Raw genomic sequence first — 26,824 nt, 5'->3', positions numbered from 1 at the left:
GGAGGATGAGCTCATCGAACAATTCAGTGGGAATGCTCACACAGAAGCAGAGCCTCACCTTTCTGGGGTCTGATGATAAAAGACTGCGTGGCTCCATTCACCAGCCGGCAATATCCATCTATCAAGTCAGCCATATTCTCTGCGATGGTGAGGGATGGCGCTGTCACTGTCAGAGGCTAAAAAGGGGAAGAGACCAAGAAAGAGGCGTTATTGTTCTTTCCAATAATCAAAGGGACAGCTGCGCTATGACATCAGATCCCTAGATACACTTGAAAACAGAGAAGAGTGGGAGTGAAACAAGATTTGTCATAAGGTTTGAGTGAAAAAGGAAGTTTGATATTTGAAGGTGTTATTCCTAGAATATGTGACAGAAGGCAAACCTAGATGAAAACAGAAAAATCACTTAGATTGAGGCTCATGTTCCAGAACAAAAGGAGGTGAAAAAATATTTTCCTTCAGAATGCCTGGCCCCTTTGGCACACTCTAATTAAGGGAAGAATTTAGATAATGAGTAAGTTGAAGTATGGCTCATCTGAGAAACTAGACTAACATGGACTAAATTTTTATCAACCATCTACCACAATTTTTATAACATTAAAGAAAATTAGTAAAATTTCATTATTTTTAGTATGCATAGCATGTTCTGCCTAAGAGCTTATAAACCACTCTTTTCAAATTAAAAGATGCCATTGTGATGAACTTCCTTAAGACCTACTATTAAAGGTTATCCAAGAGATAATCAAAGCTGTATTTTACTTTCAAATACAGGTGTGGCCTAACTGATGTAGTATTCATCATCTCCTTCTAAATGAACAACTTACTCACCTGCATGATCCTAAATATTATTTGGGGATAGCAAAAAGGAAAGAAGATAGTCTGAAAATGACAGTGCCAAACAAGAACACTACTGAGCTATTTTCAGGAAATTTCAATTTACAGTAAGGTTTCAGTATTTTATGATATCATTTAACTCCAAGAAAAAACAGCAGACTTCCTAGAGCCTCAGAAGTGTTACAGATCCCGAGGCAGAAAGCAGTAAGAAGGGTGGGGAGCACGGGAAACACACCCGCCCGAGGTGAGGCTGCAACGGGCCGAAGAGCTCTGATGAGCAGCGACAGAGGAGTTCCGAAAGACACGTTTCACGCGCAAGTGGAACTGCATGCGCGACCAGACTATTCGGATTCTTCAATACTCGAGGATGCTCTGTCCATCTTTCAGAAAGGGTCACCTTACGTACTATTTGCCAAATGAGCATTTCTCATGCCACGCCTGGTCTTTAACGCACTAGACTTCACGCTGATTAAGAACACAGGCTCTGAGGGGCCGGCCCCGTGGCTGAGTGGCTAAATTCCTGTGGTCCACTTTGGCGGCCTGGGCTTCACCAGTTCGGATCCTGGGCATGGACCTAACACCACTCATCAAGCCATGCTGTGGTGGCATCCCACACAGAAGAACTAGAATGACCTACAACTAGGACATACAACTATGTACTGGGGCTTTGGGGAGGGGGGAAAAAAAGGAAGATTGGCAACAGATGTTAGCTCAGGGCCAATCTTCCTCACAAAAGAAAAGAAAAGAACACAGGCTCTGAGTTCAGACTGTCTGGGATCAACCCCATCTCTACCACTTACTAGGACTGTGGTCAACCTCTTGTGCTCATTTTCCTCATCTACAGAACGAAGATAACCAAAGTATCTAAAGTACTTCTTTCACGGGTTCTGAGAGAAACACGTGCTGCTCTTGGCTTACAGGTAAAGTGCTGGAACAGTGGGTGACACATGCAGCAGGAAGTACCAGCTGCTGCTGCGGTTATTATTATGATTATTACCACTGAGAGAATGTCACATACAACACAGTCTGGGAAATAACGTAGTTTACAGAATATATAAATATTTTCATATAATTCTAACAAGTTGATTTCCTTGGTAATTCACAATAATCTTCAATCATCTTCACAATAATGCTCTTGATTGATTTTTAAATCTGTCTCCTGTTCTATTCTTGGGAGCATTTAATCATTATTATTTGTTATGTAAGAGAAACTTGTGATTCTGATGATCCATGAAAACTTCATCCTTATCTCCCAAAAAAATCATCATTTCCAAAATACCACTCGGTTTTAGTTTTCCCTTAATGACGGCTGTGAGACTTCCTTACCTCGGGTGCGCCTGCTATTTTCAGTTGCAGCATTCCTTTCCTGTCCTTGTCCTCGCTGTTTGAATACTGAATGGTCTGCACTTGGTTGAAGTCGGCCAGATGTGTCGGCTTTGGAAAGAAAAGGCAAAAACTTTGGACGACAGATAAAAGACTCACGTTGACTATTCTGTGACATTCTTATGGTCCCAACTCCCACCCCATTCTCCTAAAGGCATCCTCCTTAAGACTGGATGCCTGGGGGGAAGTGACAGTCCATGTAGCCCCAGTGGGGATCTCTCCCTCTGCAGAACAGTTGTGGAATTGCCAGAACCATCTGCTCACTTCCAGGTTAGCAAGTGCCTGCTCTCTATGCTCCCGACGGCCAGCGAGGAGCACTCCATCCGTAGGGTTTGGATGAGTGAATTACAGGTACCATAGAGAGAGAACACACAAGACAGAAAGGAAGGAAACAGAAGGCAGTGCCTGACTTGACTCACGTGCCAGCCAGGGGGAGAACTGTGTGAAACTCTCAGTCCAAGTGGACCTCTTGCTCCCCTTCCCACAGAGAGAGGGGCCCAGGCCCACACCCAGCACACCCTGAGCTAGACTAAGTCTCTGAAATTTATGGAAGTTCTTGAGTGTAATAGTTAGGAGCTAGGGGACAGCAGGTATCCAAAGGACTCTTGCCAGACAGACATGCCAAGAGAGACTGTCCATTTTCCAAGTACAATAAACTCTTTTTTCTTCTTATGAAGACAAAATACGCCCATCTGTCTTTTACCCTTCTAGCATTTCATGACAATGATCACTTTGCGTGACAAGATTCCTTCACATTTTCACGAAACAATTAGCCCACTTAATATTCCATTCTCTCAGAATATCACGAGGTATTAGCCTCTCCCCGCCAAGTGCACTGGACTCAGCACAGATGACGCCATTGGGACTGAGCTGGAATTATGGCTCAGAAAGTGACTCCTAGTCAGCTCCCCTTCCCAGCAAAACATGTTTGCAGCTTTTCTTTCAGGCACAGGTGTGTTCTGCGAGGCCTTCCTGCCTTCACATGGAATGCCCAGGGCCAGCCTCCGCTCCTCCTGTCCTAGGCCTCTGGGGCATCTGTCCTTGAGGAGCTGCCCCCTGCCGCTCCGGCTCTTCCGCAGCTCTTCACAGGGGCTTCTTCCCTCCCCAGTCTATACATGTTCAAGTGCCGCCGTGCTCTTGCGGTGGGCCCTGTTCTTCCCCAGCTGTGCATGGCCTGGTGAACACCGTCCAGTCCTGTGCACGAGTACTACCTCCAGCCCTGAACTGGGACTCATGTATGCAACTCCCGACACGACATCCCCACATGGACCTCTGGGAGAGACTGCAAACTTAGCAGTCACAGGTCCTCCTTCAAAGCATGTTCCTCCTCCAGTCTTCCTCACTTCAGGAAAAAGCATCACCATTCAACCTCGTTCTTGAGCCAAGAAATGAAGGCATTATCTCTGACTGCTCTCTCCCTTACTCCCATATCCTGCCTAGCTCCAAACATTCAGAATCTGTGAGTTTCCTTTCCGTCTCCGTGGCTACCATGCTACTCCCAGCCACGGTAGCTTATCATGCAATTGTCTCCTGACCCGTTTCCCTTCGTCCATACTTGTTTCCCTACAACAAACCACCCCTATCTGGAAGCAAGGGAGGTACTTTAAAATGTAAATCAGGTCCTATGAGTCCCCTGCTTACAAAGGTACAAGGCCAGCAAGAAGGAATCAGACAGCCCCCTAAGCAGACCTCTGCCTGCTTCTCCGATAGGACTTCCTTCCATGACCTCGTCTTGATGGGATACACTCTAGTCTCACGGGGCAAAAGCCATTCGGTTCACCAAAGGACGAGGGATGTAAACAAGGACTATGGCTGCGAGACATCTTAGAATGTGCAGGAAATTCCCTCACAAGGAAAAACTGTCCTCTGTCCTGAATGGCTTCCAAATGTCCAGGTGTGTATTCATGTAGGTGAAAAATCTGATTTTAGAACCCAAGTTTAGTTTAAAACACAAAGTATACTCTGCATTGAATTTTCCAAGAATGCAACTGGGGGCATATAATATCAGGGGATATTATACTTTGCTATCTTTGGAATTTTACTATGAGTTGCTCACTATTTTGGAAAATGACATCATTGAGGGCAACTCCTGTTTGGTATCTAAGCTGCTGACACAATGAACCCATTTGTAGCCACTGTACATACATAGGTAACAGAGATCTGAGGCTCCTTCTAACAGACTAGGAACTGAATATTATTAAGTTGGTAGTGACACACGAAATGAAGGGTACCTCAGTTTCACTACAGGATTACATTAAAACATTCCTATTATTGCCATCTTATAATTTAAAAAAATTTTTCCAAAGTACAATAGAAATTTAAGTTATGGAAATTGTTATATTGGAATTATTATTATTCTTTTCTTTTTTGGTGAGGAAGATTGGCCCTGAGCTAACACCTGTTGCCCATCTTCCTCTTTTTGCTTGAGGAACATTGAGGCTGAGCTAACATCTGTGCCAACCTTCCTCTACTTTATGTAGCATGCTGCCACAGTGTGGCCTGACGAGTAGCGCTAGGTTCATGCATGGGATTCAAACCTGCGAATCCTGGGCTGCTGAAGTGGAGCGTGTAAACTTAACCACTATGCCACCGGGCCGGCCCCTTGAAATTATTTTTTACTTCTTTTTTTAACTTACTGTTTTTCTGCCTCATTCTGACATTATCCCCGAAGGTTGACTGCATAACTTTTCCTCATCACTTCCCTATATTACTTGTAAGGAATGACTTCCAGTTGCCCTCTCTCAAATTAAGACTTTCATTACAAGGTATCTGACTATTCTGTGATGTCTGCCAATGTTTGTACTGAGCACTGATAAACTGAAAGAGATATTTTGAAACTATATGTACATGACATACTCTGTAATTTAATTTCAGGATAGCAAAAGGATATTAAATGAAGAGGAGAGTCGGGAAGGGCCTATGCTGACCATCCACTCTACATTAGACAGCCAGACATTCTCTCTCATCATCCTATTGTTGCGTTTTTTCACTATCAGATTTCACTCTGTACTGGGCCACGAGAATCCAGCCCACTGCCCAGCACAAAGCTGTTACATAAATACACATGCAAGCGGACTAACGTTAACACTTTAAGATAAGGCACATAAGTAGTCATTATCCAGCAAGAAGGAGGGAAAGAGGTGCTCAAGGAGGAGACCCTAGAACTGCACTTTCCAATCCAGTGGCTGGAAGCCACAGGCGGCTATTGAGCACCTGGTGGTACACGGCTGGTCCACACTGAGAGGTGCTGGAAGTGTCGAATGCATGCCGATTTCAAAGACTTAGTATGATAAAAAGAATATAAAATATCTCAGTAATTTTTATATGGATTATACCTTGAAATGATGATATTTTGGATATACTAGGCTAAATAAGATTATTAAAATTAATTTCACTCATCTTTTTACCTTTTTAAATGTGGTTACTAGAATGTTTTAAATTACACAGGAGGCTTGCACCTTACTTCTCCTGGACGGTACCGGAAGAAGGCAACCCAGAAGTCAAGTGAAGCAGATACGGCCTCAGAGGCACCCAATGGGCTTGGCTACATGAGGTCAGCAGCACTCCTGACCAATGCAGTTTGGGTGGACAGGGGTGGTGTGATGGCGGCAGGCAGGGAAAGCCTGGGTGGAGAAGCATGAAAGGCAAATGGGAAGACTCACAGGCCAATGCAATTAGATAATCTCAGCGTGGCCCAGCCAGGTGCCACCAGGTGCTCAATAGCCATGTGTCAGGAAGTTTTGCAACAGAGGAAAGAGTAAACATGTGAGAGACCGGAGAAGGAAAGGGATATAGGGTTGAGAGGGGACATTTTTAGGAAAGGGGAAATTATACATTTTTCTGTGCTGACAGGAATGACCCAGGAGATTAGAAACGTTTACTGATGCAGCAAAGAGAGCAGGTGAGATGAATGGGAGCCATTACACAAGCAGAGGAGTGGTCTTATCCAGTAGCGTGAAGTTCACCCACAGAAGGCACAGGACAAGGAGGGTGGGTGTGACAGGCAGAAATGCGAGAGGGGCAGATGTTATGGGGATTTCTGGAGGCTCTCTCTTGATCAACCCATCCTACTTTCCTTCTACTTCACACAACCAGCAACTCTTATTTCAGAGATACAGAGATCCTTATGATCTCAAAAAGAAAACATACTTTTTTCCCCCCCCAGGAAAATTAGCCCTGAACTAACATCTACTGCCAATCCCCCTCTTTTTGCTGAGGAAGAATGGCCCTGAGCTAACATCCATGCCCATCTTCCTCTACTTTATATGTGGGACGCCTGCCACAGCATGGTTTGCCAAGCAGCGCGTAGGTCTGCACCTGGGATCCGAACCAGCGAACCCCAGGCCACTGAAGTGCAACGTGCAAACTTAATCTCTGTGCCACTGGGCAGGCCCCAAAACATACATTTTTTGATGGAAGATTTACAAAAACCAACCATATGCTTGGCTCTGAAAAAGACTGTAACAAATTCAAAATACTTAACGTTTAAAAAGCCATATTCTCCGTTCATAAGCCAATACCATGAGAAATAATAAAAATAAAACCCCAAGACCTACTTGAAAACTAAATAACATTCTCCTAAATAATGCTATAATGAAAAACAAAAATAAAAATGAAATTTCAAACCACATAGAAATACAATGAAAAGGAGAATACCACATACAAAAATTGGTAAGATACATTAAAAGTTGTACAAGAAAATGGCCTCCAAAGTAAACAAGAATAAATTTTAAAGAAGTATTTAAAGGAAATAGTAGAAGAAAAGGATAAAAATAACCAAAAGATGCTGGGAAAAGGGAATCTGTGAAGGTAAACACTGAAATTAATGAAAATAAATAGAAATGCTACCACCCAAATCCCTAAGCTTGTCCTTCAAAGACAGCTAAAATAGATAAACCCTTTGCAAGTCTGAAAAAGGAGCCAAACCCAAAAAGACAAGCTTAGGAATGAGACAGGATACAGAAATAAAGTTACTGGAACGATGTAAGAGAATTATGAGATGCAATTCTATGGAGACAATTTGAAAATGCAGAGAAGCAGACGATAGGCTAACAAAACATAAATACCCAAACTGACACAACAAGTAGAAAACTGGAATAGATCTATTAGTGTTGAAGAGACCGGAAAGGTGCTGAACCTCTATCACCGAGAAAGGCCGCATGCGGTACAAAGATCAGTTCTATCCATCTCTAAAGCACCTGCGATCCCAATTTGACTTAAAATACTTCAGGCCATAAAATCGTGAAAAGCCCCCTCATTCACCTGATAAAAATCAGTGTAACTTTTAATATCTATATCCTTTTAAAGCTAATATAAAAGAGACTAATCTCACATAAATAGTTGCAAAAATTCTACATATTAGCAAATATATCAATATTTCATTCAAAAGAACAATATAGTATAACCAAGTAGAAGCTATTTAATGGTTCAATATCAGCACATCTATCAATATAACATAAAATAATCACAAATTACAGGATCCTATCAATAAAGGTTGAAAAGGCCTTCAATTAAATCTAGCAGCCACTCCTAATAAAAATTCTAAGCATAGAAGGGCATCATTTAAAAACATTAAAGACACTTCACTAAAACTCAACAACAAACATTATCCTAAATGATGACACACTTTTAATTAATAAATTAAAATCTAAAACAAGATATGGGTACCCTCTACCACCCATTATAAAACATGATCTTTGAGGCTCCTGTAAACATGAGAAAAGGAAAACATTGTATAGATTAGAGAAAAAAGTTAAAACAATTCTTTTTTTTGCTGATTACATGATTACATACCTATAAAATCTAAGATTCTAATAAAAAGTGACATTAAATGAATGATAAGGTTGTTTAATATATGATAAACAGCAAGCAAGTATATTCCGCTATGCTCACAGAAGGAAGTTTAAATTGGAAACGGCCACAAAGAATATCCATTCACTGTAAGTCCAAAAACTGCACAACACTCAGGAACTAGTTTAATCCGAAAGACTTTTAGGAAAAAGACGACGAAATCTTACTGAAGGACATAACAGCAGTCCTGACAAACAGAAAGACATACCACATTCTTGGACCAGGTAACTTAAACCCAAAGACAGCCACTGTCACGAAATTTCACAAAATTAACACAGAAGTTGGAATGCCAACAGCTGTTAACTTTATAACTTTGGTTTTGAAAGACTAAATAGCTAGGAAAGAATACAAAAGAAGAATGATATACAAAGAAAGGATACAAAAAAAGATGAACCTGGGCTGTAGTAGCAAGCTACAGCAATCACATCAGTGTGGAACTGGCCCAGTGGAACAGGAGAGAGGATCCAGAAGCACATTATAAACGTAGTGGATGGTTCAATTCAGAGGTCAAAGATTAGACTACTTAATAAATTGTGTGGACACAGGTGGCTGCTCACCTGGAATACGGACAACAATAGCAAGACTGTAATAATGATGAGAGCCAACATTTTCTAGGTACTTCCTATGTGCTAGGCCATGATTTAAACAATTCAAATTTATTAACCTATTTAATTCTCCTACCAACCCTATTAGGTACGTGCAATTACTGTTGTCATTTTACTGAAGAGGAAACACAAGCCGACTGTGAAGGAATGGACCCAAAGTCACAATGCCAGCATGGGAGTGACTCAAGATGGAACTCTTGGCCGTATACTCCAGAGCCTTTCCTCTTGACCCAACTGCAGGCCCCACCTTTAATCTGCTCTCCTGAGGAATCTACGTGGATTCTTGTACCATGTGCAAAATCCCAGAAGGGTTAAAGATATAAATGTGAAAAGATAAACTCTTGCAAGAAAATATAAGAGACTACAAACCTAATCTAAGGGCTATGACTAAAAAATCTATAAGGAAAGAAAAGATAATGTCATAGAACTTTCTGAAGAGGTCGTACCAATTTATATTCTCACCAGCAGTATATGAAAGCGTCAGCTGTTCCACGTTCTTGCCAATACTTGGTATTCTAAGTCTTTTTCATTTTAGCCATTCTACTGGAATGTGTAACAGTTTACACTGTGCATTTCTCTGATGACTATGAGGCTGAACCCCCTTCCACTATTTACTGACTATCTGGATATCCTCCATTGGGTCATCTGCCCTTTTCTTAATGATTTGTTGTCATTCTTTATCCTGGATTAAGAGTCTGTTGTCAAATCTATTTCTTGCAAATATCTGGCTTGCCTTTCTACTATCTTTTGATGAAATGAAGTTCTTGATTTCAATGTAGTCTAATTTACGAAAATTTTCTTTGAGAGACAGCACTTTCTACGTTCTGTTTAAGGAATCTCTGCCTACCCCAAAGTTATAAAGCTACTCTCCTATGGTTTCTTCTAAAACTTTTAACATTTTACCTTTCACATGTAAACCAATACTCCATCTGGAGTGGATTTTCATTATGGTGTGTGATAAGGGTCAAAATCCATTCTGTTTTCCTCAATGAATGTCGAGCTGACTCAGCAGCATTTATTGAAAAGTTAATCAATGATTCTAGAAATCAGGATAGCGGTCACCCTTGGGGTGTGCGACTAGTGACTAGAAAGGGGCATGATGGGACACAGATTGGTGTGCTTAAGGTCAACAGCCAATGAGAGATTTGTAAAAGAATTGTAACCAAGATAAATGAAAACACACTGACCTCCTGAATGTGTAAAGGGACTTACAAATTGAAGAGAAAAAGAACTTATCAGGGGGTATATGGAAAATCTCCATACATTCCTCTCAATTTCATTGTAAAACTGAAACTACTCTAAAAAAATAATCTTTATTATATATATATTTATTATATATGTATAAAAATATATACACATAAAGGACTTTGTAAATGCTAAAAAAAATTTGCTCTCTTTCACACATGTGCATGCACACACACATGCACACACACAAATGCCCCCTTTCCTACTCCAGGATATCACTATCTGAAAACAACATATCACTATTTGAAAATGACATATGAGCCTCAGCTATTAAGCAAAGAGAGTAACAAGAAAATGTCACTTCACACCTGTTGAAATGGAAAACTTAAAAAGCTTTTAAAACTGCTGCTAGTAAGTGAGTGGGAAGCACCAGTCTCATTCACTGCTGGGACAACGTGAAGTTTCTCAGCCTTCCTGAAAAGCAATCTGGCAGTTGCTTTTACAATTACAAGTATTTGGAGGGATCCTACAGTTCCATCCCCTGGTAATCTCTTCCTTAAGGAGAAAAGGCAGTAGTACATAAAGATAAAGACATATGTAAAATAATGTTTATTATATCACATCTGCAAGGCAGAAATCTGTAAGCAAAGTAAATGCCCTTCATGTGATCCCACTGAAACCGGCTCAACACAAGACTGACATAAGGGAAGCCATATTGTAGAAAAGAGACCATGTTGTAACTTTGAATGACCTCTGACTAACTAACCCAGCTGGATTTGCACCCTCCAGGAGAGCCACCTGTTCTGTAGATTTTATGACCCTCGCTAGTGTATATACCTCCCAGTTGTGATAAGATGATCACCTCGTTCTTTTAAGTTCTTTAGGAACCTGATGACCCCCAAACAGAGAGTCTATGCTGATAGCCATCATTCATGAAAACTGAAAGATCTGGTGTGGCAACTCTCAGTCTGTAACAGCAGAGAGTCAACATTGCTAACCTGTCCCCTATAACCCACTGGCCTACATAACTGCTTCAAGATTCTGAGCCCTTCTTAAGACGGTTCTTTTGGACATTAGTCGGCCATCTTACCTCTTGCTAGCAAGCTGTAATAAAATGCTCTCTCTCTGCCCCCATCTTGCCTCTTGACAATTGGCTTTTGTCTTGCGGTGAGCAGAGCTTGCCTTTTGTGTGGTTAATCCCACCTGGCCACCAGAGAGGAGGGGCAGAGCCACCGTGGACTTGAAGGGATCTTGTCCACGTTTCACTGAGTGAGACCAAGATGTAGGTCAGGATGCCCCATGATAACCTCACTTTTGAATAACAAAGCACAGAAGAAAATTACTGAGTCATTTCCATGTTAACCCGGCGGGAAGGGAACGAGTTCATGGGAGGGCCCATGGAAGGATTCAAGCGAAAGGATGGGGAGGAAGGAAAGAGTGCACTGGGGGAAAGGCAGGGATGGTAAGCTATGGCTTGGTCATATTTCTGCATTTATGTGAACATGTGTGTCCAGGAACATGTATGAACACACTGAGTGAGAAAGAACGCTTGCTGGTGCAAGGGCTGAGAAGCCTCAGCACCCCGTCCCCAACCCCGTCTAAACGGGAGCACGCCGTCCCTCGTGCACTTTGCTCTCCGTCACAGCACTAAGATCACACGACACATGAGAACTGCACATTCCTGTACATCTGTCTACCCACTCGACCGCAAGCTACCTAAGGGCCAGCACCTCTGTCTATCTTGTTCCCTGCTGTATCTCTCACCCCAGGACCAGGCCTGGCACAAAGCCGGTGCTCAATAACACTCCATGAAAGAAAGAAACAGGAATAACCAAGAAAAGGTTAGTACTTCCCCCACAAGAGAACAAAAGAAGGTCCAGTGTGGCATTAAGGGACACTTTTTTCTCAGTAAGGTAAAAGGGGGTAGTAGGGATTTGTGCAGAGTTGTGAAAGTATGAAATTTTTTTTTTCTGGAAAAAGCCAGAAGAAGCTGTTTCAAAGGATATAATACAATTATATTTAAATCAGATATAGAATTGAATGAAGACAATGGTATTTAAAACTTCTCCAGAGAAACTAACAACTCTTTTCAGATCTCATGAACATATACACAATTTGTATGATTAACTTCCTTCAAAAACTAAAGAATTCTAAAGAATTTCAACATGGGCCTAGACTTTCTCTTCCTCTCTCCACCATGAGCAACAATCACTGTGAAATGGAAAGAGTTAATTGCAGAATGATGTCTTTTTCATAAGAATGCCCCATCTCCTTAATCTGAGTCCTCACTGTCTACGGTCCAGGCCAATACAGGTGTGTGTCAGGGCACAGGCAGTCTGGGGCCTCCCCAAACAGACTTACGTTGCAGCCCTTGTCCGTGAGGTAACTGATGCCTTCTTCCGGGCCGATTGCCAGTTCCACTGAAATAATCCAGCTTGACTTTTGAAGGTGAAACAGGTGAGGACAGAGGTACCAGAAGGAAAAAGAAATATTTCAGATAAAGGCTATGAACACATTAAAACAACCAAAGAAGGGCTGGCTTAGCTTGCTATTAATCCATCTAACCAAATAACATAAAATATTCATCACTTCATTAATCCAGTATCTGCAGAGCCTACAGAGAGAGAAACTGTGCTCATCCCAGCGCGTCTGAAGCTAACAGTTTCTTTGCGAAGACTATTTGAAGAGGTACACTAGCCCTTAGGGAGCAGTTATTCAATGAATTGTTAGGCTGGAATTGAAGACATCTAATTATGAACATAGGCATGCTACTAAGAAAAGATGATTTTATTCTCACATTGATCATCTTTTGCATTTTTCCCACCATAAAATAACAAAATGACAATCTCATGTTGGTAAAATGTGACAAACTAGATTTCAATCAGAAATTTAGACATATGTTGCTGAGCAAAGCAAAAGAAATCACACCTAGTCCATTCTTTCCCATGTCCCCATACTTACACCAAGAGCACACTTGAAGCATTCTTTATCAAATCTGTACACTGGGGAGAGGATCTCAAAGAATTTCAGAATACTTTCTTCTCTGTTAAGGTTGGCAAACTGTCTAAATGTTTGTTGGATCAGTTTTCTGAGTGTTTTGGCCTGCACGATAAGATTACAAAGATCTTTTTAGAGTCAACAATAAGTAAAGACCACAGAAATAACAGCTAGCATCAAAGATTTCTGTCCTACTCACCACCTAATACCACCTGTGTTCACATTACTACAAAATGTCATATTTATCAAAGCTTTATTTTTTAAAATAACTGTAATAAAATACACATAAAATATACCATCTTAACCATTTTTAAGCATACAATTCAATGCTTTTGAGTTTTATTTCTTAAATAGAATTTGTAAGGCAATAATTTGCTTCTTAGAACATGTGGTAGAAAGTCAGGCATTAAAAACGTGCCATATATGCATATGATGGGGAGCTGGCCAGGGCGAAGATATAAAGGCACTCGCACATTCCACTATTATGAGCTTGAGTTGATACAGCCTCTCCGAAGGGCAATTTGGCAACACAAATCAAAAACCTTAAAAACGCCAACTCTTGATCCAGAAATTAAAATCCCCAGACATTATTCTGTTTTTTTGTTTTGGTGAGGAAGATTTGCCCTGAGCTAAGATCTGCACCAATCTTCTATTTCATATGTGGGTCGCTGTCAGAGCATGGCTAATGAGTAGTGTAGGTCCATGTCTGGGATCTGAACCTGTGAACCCGAACCACCGCAACAGAGCACATCGAACTTAACCACTAGGCCACAGGGCCAGCCCCAGGACATTATTATTTAAAAATAATTACAGAACTATGCGAAGATTCAGCAACAAGGAAGCTCACTGCAGAACTGTGTGCAGTAACACATGGATGGGTTACACAGTGCACAGTGTGCCTGTCGACCCAATGTTCTACGCAGCCCTCAAGACTGTTGTGTGGAACTAATTTATTGACATTAAAATCTGTATCACAATGTTACAGGAAAAAATATGATGAAACCACCTGTTTGTGTAGTACAGATGCCTTTAAAAGGAGAGCACCAGAGATGGGACTCATACACAGCCACGTGTGTGTGCACAGGCACACACACGCATCAGCACACAGCGAAGGAGATAAACCAACTACACCTCTTTTTTCTGTGCAGTGGGGTCACAGGTAATCTGCTGCTCCATTTTTGCTTATTTGAGTTCTCTATTTATGCGCCCTGAGCATCTGGATAGTGGAGGGAGGTGATCTTCAGGCAGCAAGCCCACAGTCTGCCGTGTGCCTGAGGAAGCCAGTGGGCAAAGGACATGTGACGAGGTCTGAAGAAGAGGGGATGGAGGATGCAGGCCATGGTGAGGACTCGGTTTTCACCCCATGAGATGCAAAGTCCTTCGGAGGCCTGCAGTAGGAGCGAGGTTACCTAACAATAGCTAACAGTTAATCCTGTTTTCCCTTACTCGCATCAAAATCAGCCGCAATTGAAATTAAAAAACACAAGTACCATTTGTTTGGTTCGTGAAAAGTTTTCTCAGGTTCCCCAAGGTCAATTCCATCTTTTCCACTCCGGTGGAAGACTACCTCCAGGCCCGATCACTGCACGTCTCCCTCACCTACATCACCTCCAACCTTCTTGCCCCAGTCTTTCTGCTCTCTGCCTGACCTCCATGCTCCTGTCAGATCTCACTGCAAAATCCAGAAAATGAGCACCTCCCTCTGCTGCTGCGAAATCTGCAATGACTCCCCTGTGCCCCTAATGCACATCGTCTGAGTGCTGAACACAGACAGGGCTGACGGACGACAAGCTGCAACTCCAGGCAGCAGGAAATGCACATGAGAGTCAGCAGCAACACCAGGACAGGGGGCCGACTGGGACAGATCCCAAGGGGCAGCCTGAGAGACACTTGGAGGGAACAAATCTGGTGCAGGAACGGGCACTGTTCTGGAGTGGTGGCAGCAGCAGAGCAGGCATACCCAGGAAACAAACTGCTCCAGCTTTACAGTTCTATCTTCTGAAAGAGGCTGACTCATCCTGTCTTCACGCCTTTCTCCACACTGTCCCCTCTACCCTGAAAGTGTCTCCCTAATTCTATTCATCTTTCAAGTTGCCTTTAAAGTTACTTATCCTTTCATTTACTCATTTAATGTCATTTAAATAGCTTTACCAAAAGTTACTACGTGCCAGGTACCGTGCCAAACACAGGGTTTAAGAGTGGAGAATGCAGCAGATACTGTCTTTGCCCTCATGGATCTATAAATATAGTGGAAGCACACAGATAGAATGCAAACAAGTAAATAACTACGTAATTAAAAATTGAGAAAGCAAAATTAAAAATTAAGATGTCGAGCAGAGTCTGAAGACAGAGAAGAACGTTTCTCCCTCTCTCCTTAGGGTGGAGAGGAGACTGTGTGAGAGCGAGCACTGAAGCTGAGGTTTAGAAGAGCCACTCACAGGGGCCCAGGGATGGGGCCATGCAGGAGGGTTGGGCCAGCCCTCTGCCAAACCTGCTAGGGCCTCTGTGTCACCTTGGCTATACTTACACCATGGAACCTGTGACCTGTACCCACAGTGCCCTGTTTTGAGTATGAGGACTCTTTTTAAATGTACAATAATTTCTGGGACTCCCAAATGACAGGAGTCACACCTCCTGTGATAACTGCTAACCTACATATAGCTTTGAGGAGACTTCGCAATAATTCTGAGGCCACCAAGGGCCTCACATTTGAGAACTGCTGATGATACTACTAACGTGCAAGAGCCATTTTCATATACTTTTCTGCTTTTTAATTTCACAGTGGCTAGTGCACTTGTTCAATGACAATGTAAATGTGCTAAAGAACTATGTCTTACACTCGTTTGAATGTCTGTCCGTGTCGTCATCTCCCCATGGCCCCTGCTCCCCCGCCCCCGGAAACTGCAGATTTACGCAAAGAGGCATCCTTTCCACTCAAGGATCTTCCCATGCCTTCTCAATGCCCACATCAGGGACTCTCCATGTCAACTGAGTCTTCTGTCCTCCCATCTCAAGAGTATGGCCAACCGGCAGCCATAACTTTCCAGAAGGACACAACTCTGCTGTTCTCATGTCCCCCCAAGTGCTCTGGATTTCACCTCCAACCCACCACGCCAAACTCCACTTGAAGCTCTTTGTCCTCTGAATACCATACCCGAGCCAACTCACTCATGCCTACGGTCTATGGGCTACTTGTCAGTGGCAACAGTGTCCCACCCACCTCTGGCTGGTACCCAGCCTTCACCAACTGCATGGCATGTGCTGGAAGAGTTGGTCCCCCACAATTCACTCCAGTACTTCATTAATAGGTCAGGACACTCTAATGAAAATAAAGAAGCAGAGTAGCAACACTGGAAAAAGGGCCCAAAACATTAAAGAAGAGTATATGTCTCCTCTCCTGTTCTTAAATACGTCTTACTACATTTGCAGAGTACTGTATACTTTAAAACCAACACGTGTATGTTCATTTCCCACTAGATTATCAAGAGGCTTTGTGAGAAAGGGAGGGCTATGATTACCTCCCCGCACGAGGCTGAGAAGACGGACTCGGGGGAAAATCCACGACTCTCCTTACAGTCCTAGTCTTGACGGGAAAAAGAGCAAGCAGAACCCAGACATCTGAACACAGCGCTTTTGTCACAGATTGCATTTCATACCAACACTGTGACCCAAAGACAGGCAACGAAACAGAGTTGACTACGTGTAGAGAACAGACAATAATAGCACAATTGCCAAGAAACTCTTGTATGGAAATGTGTCTCAGATTAAAGCAATAAAAACTGCTGAATTTGGCATTTTATCATTCTTAGTAATAAGGATGACGCTCATCATCCTCTTCACACTAGACACCATCTAGTGAGTTCTTTCTGTGTTCACCGTTCCAAGACTTTATACCTGTTAACCCATTTAATCCTCACAAGAACCCCATGTGTCAGAAAACGGTTTTATCCTCACTTAACCGATGTGGAAACTAAAATACAGGAAGACTAAGTAACCTGGCCAAAGTCCCACACAATTCAAGTTGATGAGGTCAGAACTTTCACCAAGGTAGTTTGGCTTCAGAGCAGTATTTGTATCCATTATGCTACATCTCTCATGACATATGTCTTATCCTGCTTGGGCGTCAGTTGATGGGATGGTCTTCCATAGGGCTGTCCCGGTGTAGAACATGACCTTTAACAGCCACGGTTTATGAACTGCATTGCGACAAGTACTGTGATAAATAACACATATACATTAATCTGTTAAATATTCACACCGACCCTATAAAATGTTATTTTCTTCATTGTAGAAATAAGAAACCAGGCCCAAGACCATGAGACTGGTAAATGGCAGAGCTCATCTGGAGCTGGACTCTGCCTTGACCCATAGTCTGCGCCCTCCTAGCATACCTGAATGGAGGCTCTGCAAAAGTTACTAATGAGGAGGAGTATCCAAGTAGTTGAAACAGAAGACAGATCTTCAGAATGCGCACACACACACAATCCAGCTACCACTATGTTCTTTCACAAACTGCTGTGTCACAATACCTGAGACTATAAAGATCCAGGTGACAAGGACTACTATGTATGCAACATTCTTAGTTTTGTACTTCGCTGAGTATCACACACAAGAAGTGAAACCATGGTTTTGTGGGGGAAAGCTGTACCTATAAAAATCTGCTTGCCATTAATATGACTAGAATAACTCTTAGTTTCTTAGATTATAACTTTTACACGTAAGGGGGAAAACCACATCATTTTGTTTCCCCAAAGCAGTCACCTCGGGTGAGGTATTTGCATAATGTGGTCATCTGATTATCATAAAGTCAACTCTACTTACCTTGACAGAATCCAGTAAACTCCTAGGAAAAAACCGCTTCAAACCAACATCTTTTCTGAAATATAAAAAGAAACATATTAACAAATAACACAACCAAATCAATTAATGACATTATTGCAAGAATATAAAAGCAGTTTAAATTATTTATTCTTCTATATATTATTCAGGAAGGAAGTATAACAAAGCTCCAATTCACCAGCATATTCACAGAAGGGGTGGGACAAATTATTTTCCAGATGTGCAGAAAGCATCAATACCAGCTGGTTTAAGTAGAAAGTCTTTTGTCTTTTTTTAACCCTTATTGTTGAAAACTCTTCTATAATATTGCCTCTTTGAAAATTACAACGTGTAAATAAACTCTTTTTTGAACATTGCTTGAGGGTTGGCCTTGCAACATCAGTTCCAACTGGGTAATGTTGCAGAGAGAGCAGACATGTAGAGAGAGCAGACTTGTAGAGAGAGTAGACTGGCCTGATTAGGAAACTCTTTGGGATACACCATGGAAGTTTAAAAAAAAAAATGTCTTGGATTAATCCTAAAAGCTGACTATTTTTTAAAACAAGCTTTTTTGATTAAAAGATTCATTCCATTGATGGTTTATCATCTCAGTCTCACACAGCAAACAAAAGAGGGAAATTAAGTGATTGGCCTAAGGTCAAAAAGTTGTAAGTGTGGAACTACTGAAAATCGAGAGATTTTCTTTAGGTCAGGCTACAGAATTATTCATTATTATCAAGAGCCTCAATGCACTTTGGCCAAGGAAACAGATAGGAAGATGGCTCGTTCTTTTTTTCTTCTTTGGGTACTAAGTGACCCAGGTTTTTGGCCACTAGATGGCAATCGTGCACTGGTAAAATGAAATAAAGCCTTTCTAGACATTAAGGAATGTCAGGAGACACATGGAAAATAAAAAAGGACTAAGGAGAAAAGCAAAATACAGGTATGTTTTCAGAATTACATAAGGAAACAATAAACTAAAGTATAAAAAAATAACAAAACAAGTGACTTCATCTATAACTGAAAGCTGGCATTCTAAAAAAACCACAGAAATTGTGTCTGAGTTTACCATGGCTGATCTTATATCCAAACATTTTCATTCCCTTTTCTACAATCTGACTACTAGTTAATACCTAACCCAATGAACTCCTTGCTAAATCCAAAATTGGTCTTGGTTCTCCTTTTTTATTCTGTTATTACTATGCTCGCTACATCCTTATAAAATTCTTTCTCGGTTTCTATAACATACTGTTTTCTGCTTTTACCTGTGAGTGAATTCATAATCCTGGTTTTTCCACTTATTTTTCTAACCACACAAACCCTTTCGTTTGTAACTTCCTTATCTTTTCAGAGCTGCATCATTTACTCTGATTAGAGGATATGAAGACGGAGAAGTGTCCACCCAAGTTCTTCCCTTTCTTGTTGCCTCCTAAAAAGTCAGGGACTTTGCATTTCAGGAATTTTGGTGCCAGCCACTATGGGAAGTAGTAAAATAAGCACATAAAAGAAAAACACCTGAGAATCTTTAAGGCACTATTCCTGAGCATTTTCTTCCCTTCTTTCCTTTTCCGGCAACTATTCCATAATTTTTTAAAAAGCACTTTATTTTCCTATCAGAGTTCTGGACTGGAATCTTGGCTTTGCCATAAGATGGATTCGGCTATTACTTAACACTTGTAAACCTCAGCCCATCTATTCGTAAAATAGGAATGCTAATTCCTACTGCACGCGGCGGTGCTAAGGATGAAATAAGAATGTAAGTCCCCAGAACTCTAAGGGTGTAGTTTCCTTTCCTCCAGAAATACTACAGATGCCCCTACTGTCTGGTGAGAGTTTGATCCACATGCCTGACTGCCACTGTTCTGCGCAGAGGGAGGCATGACTTGATTCTGCCATTAGCTGAACACACTGTGGGGGCGAGGGGAGGATCCGAGCTGGAAGAGCAGGTGGGAGGGAGGCTCTTTCAGGAGCCCAGGGAAGAGAGGGTGGGAGGATGGGCAGCAGTGGCAGTGAGAAGCGGAGAGATTCAGGAGGTGTTTAGGAAACAGAGCCCAGAGTGCTGAACGACTGGACACATGTGAGAGAAACGGGGATCAGAGATGACAGAGTGCTGATGCCATGCACCGAGAAGGAGAAGGCTGGGGGTGGCTATGGGGCAGCTACCAAGAGTCTGTTTCAGACATGTGGGGGATTTGAGCAAGGTACACAGCCCAGTAGGGATTTCAAGGAGGCAGCTGGCCACGAAAGCCTTTGGATGAGGGAAAAGAGCAGGAGAAAGGAGATGTCCTCTTCCTGACTATGAGACTGGCAGTTGGCATTAGCCAACCCAGTTATACATTTATTTTTCTTAGTCAAGTGGAAAGCAAAGAATTTACTGTACTCATTTCTGTCCCAAATGGGAAAATTAACGATGGACCAGGAAGGTTATGTTTCAAAAAAATGAGAGAGCACATATTTCTTTGTGAAAATAAAGCCTATTACCAGGTATTACTTTTACTTTCAAGGTGAAGACAACCCCATTTGAACAAAAAAAACCTAAGGCCAACTAATGCTTTAGCAAGTACGCAGTTTAGTTTTTTCCAACTACTTTTGAGTAATAATGGATTTTTAACATTTGTCCATACATTAGAACTCTCTTAAATGGGACATCTGGCAAATGAGAAAATAAAAATGAGGCTGAAGTACACAAAATCATTGGAAAACTTTACCAGCAACACCACCCTTGACACATTTCCATTAATTTAATCAAGAAAAGCCAATCTACTTTAGGCTCCTTGGTGGAGGATGCTGAGAAACCCCGCGGAGCACCTGAGGCGCTGTGCTCACAGTCTGAGGGGGCCTAGAACAGACACCTGAAGTGAACCCTCAGGACCCAGGCAGCGGCGTGTAGGCGGCCCGTCTTTCACACGTGCTGGGAGTCCGACCGGCTTGTGACGTGCACTCTTCTCTGCAGTGGTTCAGCTTCAGCTCCACGGGGCTTATACCTCCTCTGAGCCCAAACTCTCCACAACTGGGAGATAATGCGAATGAAACAATAAACACTACTGACACAGCGTGAACAAAACACAACTACTGGCCTTTGTCATGAGGCAATTCTTTACTATATAAATAATTGTCAAAGGGTAGATTCTAAACTCCTGTAAACGCATTTGACAAAAATCTAGCTTATATAAAGCTTTTAGAATACTGTCAAACCTCAACACTCAAACCCAAGCATTAGGTTGTTAGATTCCCAAATGAGTTCAAAGGAGCCTTTTTAACCCTTGCACAACTGCTAAGACACTAATATTAGGTGTGAGCTGTACTGTCCACTACAGCAGCCACATGAAGCTATCTGCACTTAAATTGGTTAAAATCAAATTAAAGTCTGGTTCCCAGTCACATCAGCCACATTTCAAGTACTCAGCAGATTCATGTGGCTAGTGGCTACTGTGCTGGCTGGGGCAGACAGAACACTCCCACCACTGCAGACAGCAGCACTGGGCAGCGCTGGGCTACAGCAATGAACGTAGGACTTCGGGCCCCTGACTCTCTAGGGCTCAGTGCTATGGGCCCAAAGGCTCCTCAGTAAGGGCAGGAGTTGGTGAGACGGATGGATGCTGGGCACAGGGGCTCAGCTACTACAGGGACAACCACACAGGCTTCCTGCGGACCGCTCAGCAAGCCTGGGAGGGAGGCCCGGAGAGGGCGAGGAGGGCATCCCACCACGACACGGCAGCAGCACGGCAGCAGATGTCACAGCGGGGAGCTGAGGCAGACAAGGAGTCCTGGGCTGCGGCTGCCTGTCCGTAGGCAGCAGACAGGTTCTAATTACTATTCTTCCTACTTTCTCTCAGGATTAGCAAAAAGAGTTTCTATCGTCTAGTCTCTAAGATTCAAATCATCGTGGTTTGAAGCTTCCAAGAGAGCAAGGCTGTACTCACTCACTCACAGCGGCCCCACATTAGACTAGGGGCAGAAACGCTACTGTGAACAGCTGACTGTGCAAGAGCACGAAGTGCCGTCAGATAACACACTCTCAAAACCGAGACATTCCCTTGGTGAGAGGCAGGGTTTCTGGGACTTAAAATCATACATGTGCTAACTTTAACCAGATTTCTAAATTAATGTTTAATTTACCTCTGTCCTTCGAGTGAAATATTTAGACCTCTGCTGACTGGGGGGCCTTCCTTCTCTTTCCCTTTTGTTCAGCCTCAAAGCTTTGCCTTCCACGTCTCAGCGCTGATGACTGTCACTTCCTTGCAATCCCCTTTCACACCACACTTGCCCTTCAGAGCGGTCCAGGCGAGAGGGCCAAAGGGCGGTGCTCGCTCCACCGGGTGTGGGAGGGCGCCTGGCCCAGCAGTTCTCAGCACCGCAGCTGTCCCTGCCACCTGGGCTCCCCTGTGCGCCACAATGAGCTCTCTGCACGCACTCAGGGGCTGCCTGGATACTCCCAGCCCGCAGCCTTGGCCTGCACATGTGTGTTCACGTCCACAAACCCCTAACACAGGAGACTTCTAGAGGCCTGAGGCTGGAATAGGCTTCATTTACATATTAAAAAGTAATTAAGCTTATTGTAAGTGAATTCTTACGTCAAGGATAAACATTTCTCCTTCAGCAATACTTCTGAGAAGACTCTGGCCTTGTCTGTTGGCTTTGTTTAATACATTGTAGACACAATTCCTCAAAGATTTAAAGCCCAAGTGAAAAAGCAACCAAAACTGACATTAAAATATAACTAAACGGTGTGCTTTCATGCAGTATCCCTATCTTATCCTCACCCCAAAACTCTCAGAATTGAGTATCTTCAATTTAAAAATACCACTGAGGTACTTTAACCTCTAAATGATCCTTTAAGCCTCTTAAAAACTGGTAAGCATTAAAATTCTCTATGTGCAATAGAGATTTCTATTCGCTCCTTAATGATATTTTCTCCTTCATGCTGGATAATGAAAAGTTGTCTTCTGGCCAGGTACAGTACTGCATTCCTCTCTTGTAGCTAGGTGTGGTCACGTGACTATGTCTCGGCCAATGTTTCACAAAGGGAATGCACTATATACACATTTGTGTTCTTCACGGGGGAGAGCGCTGTGGAATGTCCATCTCTCCCTCCTTCTTGGGGCTGGAATACAAATGTGATGGCTATGGTCCAGCACCCATCCTAGGCCATGAGGAGGCATGCTACAAATGATGGAATGGCAAGATTAAAGGGGCCTGGCACCCTGGTGATGAAAAACACCGACTGCCTGGGAATTGATGTGTATGAAAGAGAAAGGACCTTCTATCTTAGTACCACTGTCAATTTGTGCAAAATCCATCAGCATACCTTTCTTTGATATATTATTATAAGCATCTAAAGAAAGTACTGGATTACTATTGACAAGACAGACAATGAAAAACATGAAAATAATACAAAACCATAATTAGCCTAGGCTAATTTTAAATCACAAATTTATTCATTCAAGAAATATTTAGGGAATACCTAATAAATGTCAGATACTCTGCTAAGTGCTGGGAATACCGAGAAGTCCCCTACACTGATGTAGCTCACATCCTAGTAGAGGAGAGAGAGTTATACAAACTACAGCAAAATACATTACACGTAAAGATGATTAAAAATGAATTTCTCAAAAAGGCAAACCACTTGATAAGGAAATGAGCAGAATTAAAAAGTCAGTGGTTCATTTAAAATAATTTCACACTGTGGTTCTGTAGCTTGGAGAAGAATCATTGGTACATAAGATTCTTCCTTCTGCAATATCACATTAGGAACTGTAATTTTAATACTGTATTATTGGCTTTTTGGTTTAATTTGCCATCAGCAATGCTATTTTTAAGCTTGATGACAAATATTTTTCTTAAATATCTGATCTGACCTCCTGTGACAGCTCCTTCTTCTCCTCCCTTGCCTCTGATTTACAAAAGATGTCACTGACAGTCTCGTGTGTTCCACTCCAGTTTGTTCTCTGGTAGTGGGAGCCCTGAGGACTGGCTGAAGTTCCAGGGCCAGGGGAATTCACTGCCATTACTTCCCCTCTGCCTACGGAAAAGATCTGTTGGTTCTACCCAGGTTTAGGTGGTTTAAAAAAAGAAAAATACAGAGGTTTCTAGACAGTCCTTTTCCCTCTCTCAAAAGTTGAGACTGATTATTTTTAGCATAATTCAAAATAGCTATTTTGAAATGTGGTAAAGTTGAAGGGATATTCTTCTTTAGGCTGTAAATAACTGCGACTGTCTTTAAATTTTCTGGTAGAAACTAAGCAACTATAAGGACTATTTCATAATTTTTCTCCTTATTACCAAGGAAAAAGAGAACCATGAAAAACTGATAATGAACAAGTAATATTCTGCATTCATGTATAATTCTTTTCTGTACTGAGGAAATAAGTAAATTTCTAAATGACTCCAAGTTCCTAATAAAAAGCAGTAGGACACAGTAATGCTGAGCCCCCCACGCCCTGCCCCCTGCCCAGAGGCCCTAGGCTGCCAGGCTCCTGCACAGGACAGCCATAACACCTGCAGGGCCAGACTATCCTCTCAGCCTGCACCACTTTTAAAGCCCTGGCAGCAGCCTTTTCAACAGATGCGGTGGAAGACAGAACCGAGGGAATAGCTTTAAACTATTGAGAAACTGTAACAATCTAGAATTGTTAATGGAGTAAAGCTCTCTCTCAAAAACAAGGGTAAAATAAAGAAAATTACAAGATGACAAAAGCAGAATTTTATCACCAAAAGACATATATGAAAGAACTTCTAAATAATATACTTTAAGAAAAAGAAATCTGATACTAGAAGAGAGGCTGAGCTGGAGCAAAGACTGTTTAACCAACACAGGGATAAACAGGCAGGTCTGAAGGACCCTGTCCCACACCCCCTTCAGTCTGGGGGGACAAGCACCGGGGCTGGTGGCTGCGCAAACCTGCTCGGGGACTTGGACCCGAGGCTGCCTGAAAGGTGGGATGATGCACCTGGCACTCGGGCCCTGAGCTCGCACCTGAGGGAGGCTGGATCTGTGCCATTCCCTGGCTCTCGTCAGAAGCCACAGCAGCACAAGTGAAGCCCCTCTGGAGCCCTGTGCGTTCTATCTTGGGCCACCAGGCTTGGATTCAAGCCACCTGGGGGCTTGAGAGTCAGAGTAACAGCAGATTGACACAGTTCGGTGCCCCAAAGTCACTGTCAGATACAGAACATAAAACTGTGCGTGAAAAGCTAGAAGAAGTAAACCCCACAACCACATATGAGCATGCAACAAGAGGTTACCAGGAATGAAAAGCAGATGACATTACAAAAAATGGAACTTCTAGAAGTGAAAAATGTAAATGGGGAAATGAAAAACTGAATGGACAAGGTACGACAGAAAGGCACTACGTAAGGGGGAATTAAGGATTTAGAAGACAAACCCAGAGAAACTATACACACAATGCCGCAGAGAGAAGTAGAGATGGAAAATATGAAAGATGTTAACAAATACAAAGGTCGAAAAGTATATCCAGTTGACAAAGAGAACGGCAGACACTTTCCAGATGAAAAATGTGAATCCGCAGAATCAAGAAGCACATCTTGTTCCAAGCTGGATTTTATAAAAAGAAATCCAAGTCTAAGACGTGGGTGAAACCAGAAAAGACCAAAAATAAGGAGCTGATCTTAATAGAAGGAGCAACCCAAAGATGCATCAAGAGAGACCTGACGACAGCCATAACGGAATGTTCTCTCTAGAGAGCAGAGGAAATGCAACAATCTGAATAACATATTTGAAGGAAAAGGAAAAGAATGTCTAAGCAGGAACACAATAAACATGCAGGGATAGCCAAAAAACAATGTCTGTATAAAATAATAACAGTATCTAATATTTGGGGTTTAAGTAAAGAAAGAACTAAAATAATGGGGGAAATGGCAAGTAATTTGGAAGGAGACGGGGAGAGGTGGGATGTCCCAAAGTCCTTGTGTTGTTTAAGAGAGCAGGAAGGTAATTTTAAAATCTAGGTTTGGTTAAGTTGACACAGAAAATTAAAATGCAAGGGTAACTAATAAAAGAACAGAAATACTTTATAGACTTCCAAATCATTAGAGAATAAAACTTGGAATAAGAAAACCAACTAAGAAAAAAAACCCCCAAACCAAACCATACATATACACAAACCTAACCCAAAAATCAAAAAAATTTAAGAAAAAAAGAAAGACGGTAGAAATAAAGATAACACAAGCCAGTCCAAATAAATTAATACATTGTTCATCCTAATAAATATAAATGTATTAACTCTATCAATTAAAAAGATTTAGCAAACTGGATTTAAGAAATCCAGCTCTATGAAATTTATAAGAGAACACACCTTAAAAAGTATAAAGACATAAAAAAATTAAAAGTAAGAAATGGAAAATATAAACTAGGCCAATGCTAACCTAAAGAAGGCAAAACAGACTTTAAGACCAAAAAAAACCCAAAACAAAAAAATATTATCAGGCATACCGAGGATCTCTAAATAAAGACAGAAGATTCAATTTACCAAGAAGACATAAGCATTCTGTTTGGATGTTTAATTTAAAAACTTGAAAATATAAAGCAAAAATTAATAGACCTACAAGAAAAAGTAGCAAAGCCACTATCATAGAGGGAGATACACACCTCTCTTAATTATTGATATGTCAAGAGAAAAAATACCAGTAAAGACAATTAACAAGCTCGATTAGAAAATATATTTTTTAGGGGCTGGCCCCGTGGCCGAGTGGTTAAGTTCGCGCGCTCCGCTGCAGGCGGCCCAGTGTTTCGTCGGTTCGAATCCTGGGCGCGGACATGGCACTGCTCGTCAGACCACGCTGAGGCAGCGTCCCACATGCCACAACTAGAGGAACCCACAACGAAGAATACACAACTATGTACCGGGGGGCTTTGGGGAGAAAAAGGACAGAATAAAAAAATCTTTAAAAAAAAAAAAAAAAAGAAAATATATTTTTTAAACCACACTAAAACATTTATAAAAACTGATCACATACAGCAAATACAGTCACGTACCACATGATAACATTTTGGTCAACGATGAACTGCACGATGATGGTCCCATAAGGTTAGTACCATCTAGCCAACGTGTGTAGTAGGCTGCACCATCTAGGTTTGCGTAAGTGCACTCTGTGATGTCTGCACAATGATGGAATCAGCTAACAACACCTTTCTCAGA

The 26,824-nt window shown here is 42.0% G+C and overlaps 1 protein-coding gene across 7 annotated transcripts in view; it reads right to left on the bottom strand.

Annotated features, from left to right (window-relative positions):
• PTK2 (protein tyrosine kinase 2) overlaps window positions 1-26,824 on the bottom strand; it is a 235,663-nt gene that overhangs the window by 112,287 nt on the left and 96,552 nt on the right. For all 7 annotated transcript variants that reach the window (XM_046642323.1, XM_046642322.1, XM_046642318.1 and 4 more), the window contains 5 exons: window positions 17,673-17,727; window positions 12,816-12,956; window positions 12,216-12,293; window positions 2,158-2,265; window positions 59-176 (listed from right to left, as the gene is read on the bottom strand). In XM_046642323.1, the coding sequence (XP_046498279.1) occupies window positions 59-176; window positions 2,158-2,265; window positions 12,216-12,293; window positions 12,816-12,956; window positions 17,673-17,727 (500 nt within the window). The remainder of the gene's footprint in view (window positions 1-58; window positions 177-2,157; window positions 2,266-12,215; window positions 12,294-12,815; window positions 12,957-17,672; window positions 17,728-26,824) is intronic.

The sequence above is a fragment of the Equus quagga genome, chromosome 16, assembly GCF_021613505.1.
Source record: "Equus quagga isolate Etosha38 chromosome 16, UCLA_HA_Equagga_1.0, whole genome shotgun sequence".
NCBI lineage: Eukaryota > Metazoa > Chordata > Mammalia > Perissodactyla > Equidae > Equus > Equus quagga.
This window is presented reverse-complemented; position numbering and strand designations above follow the sequence as displayed.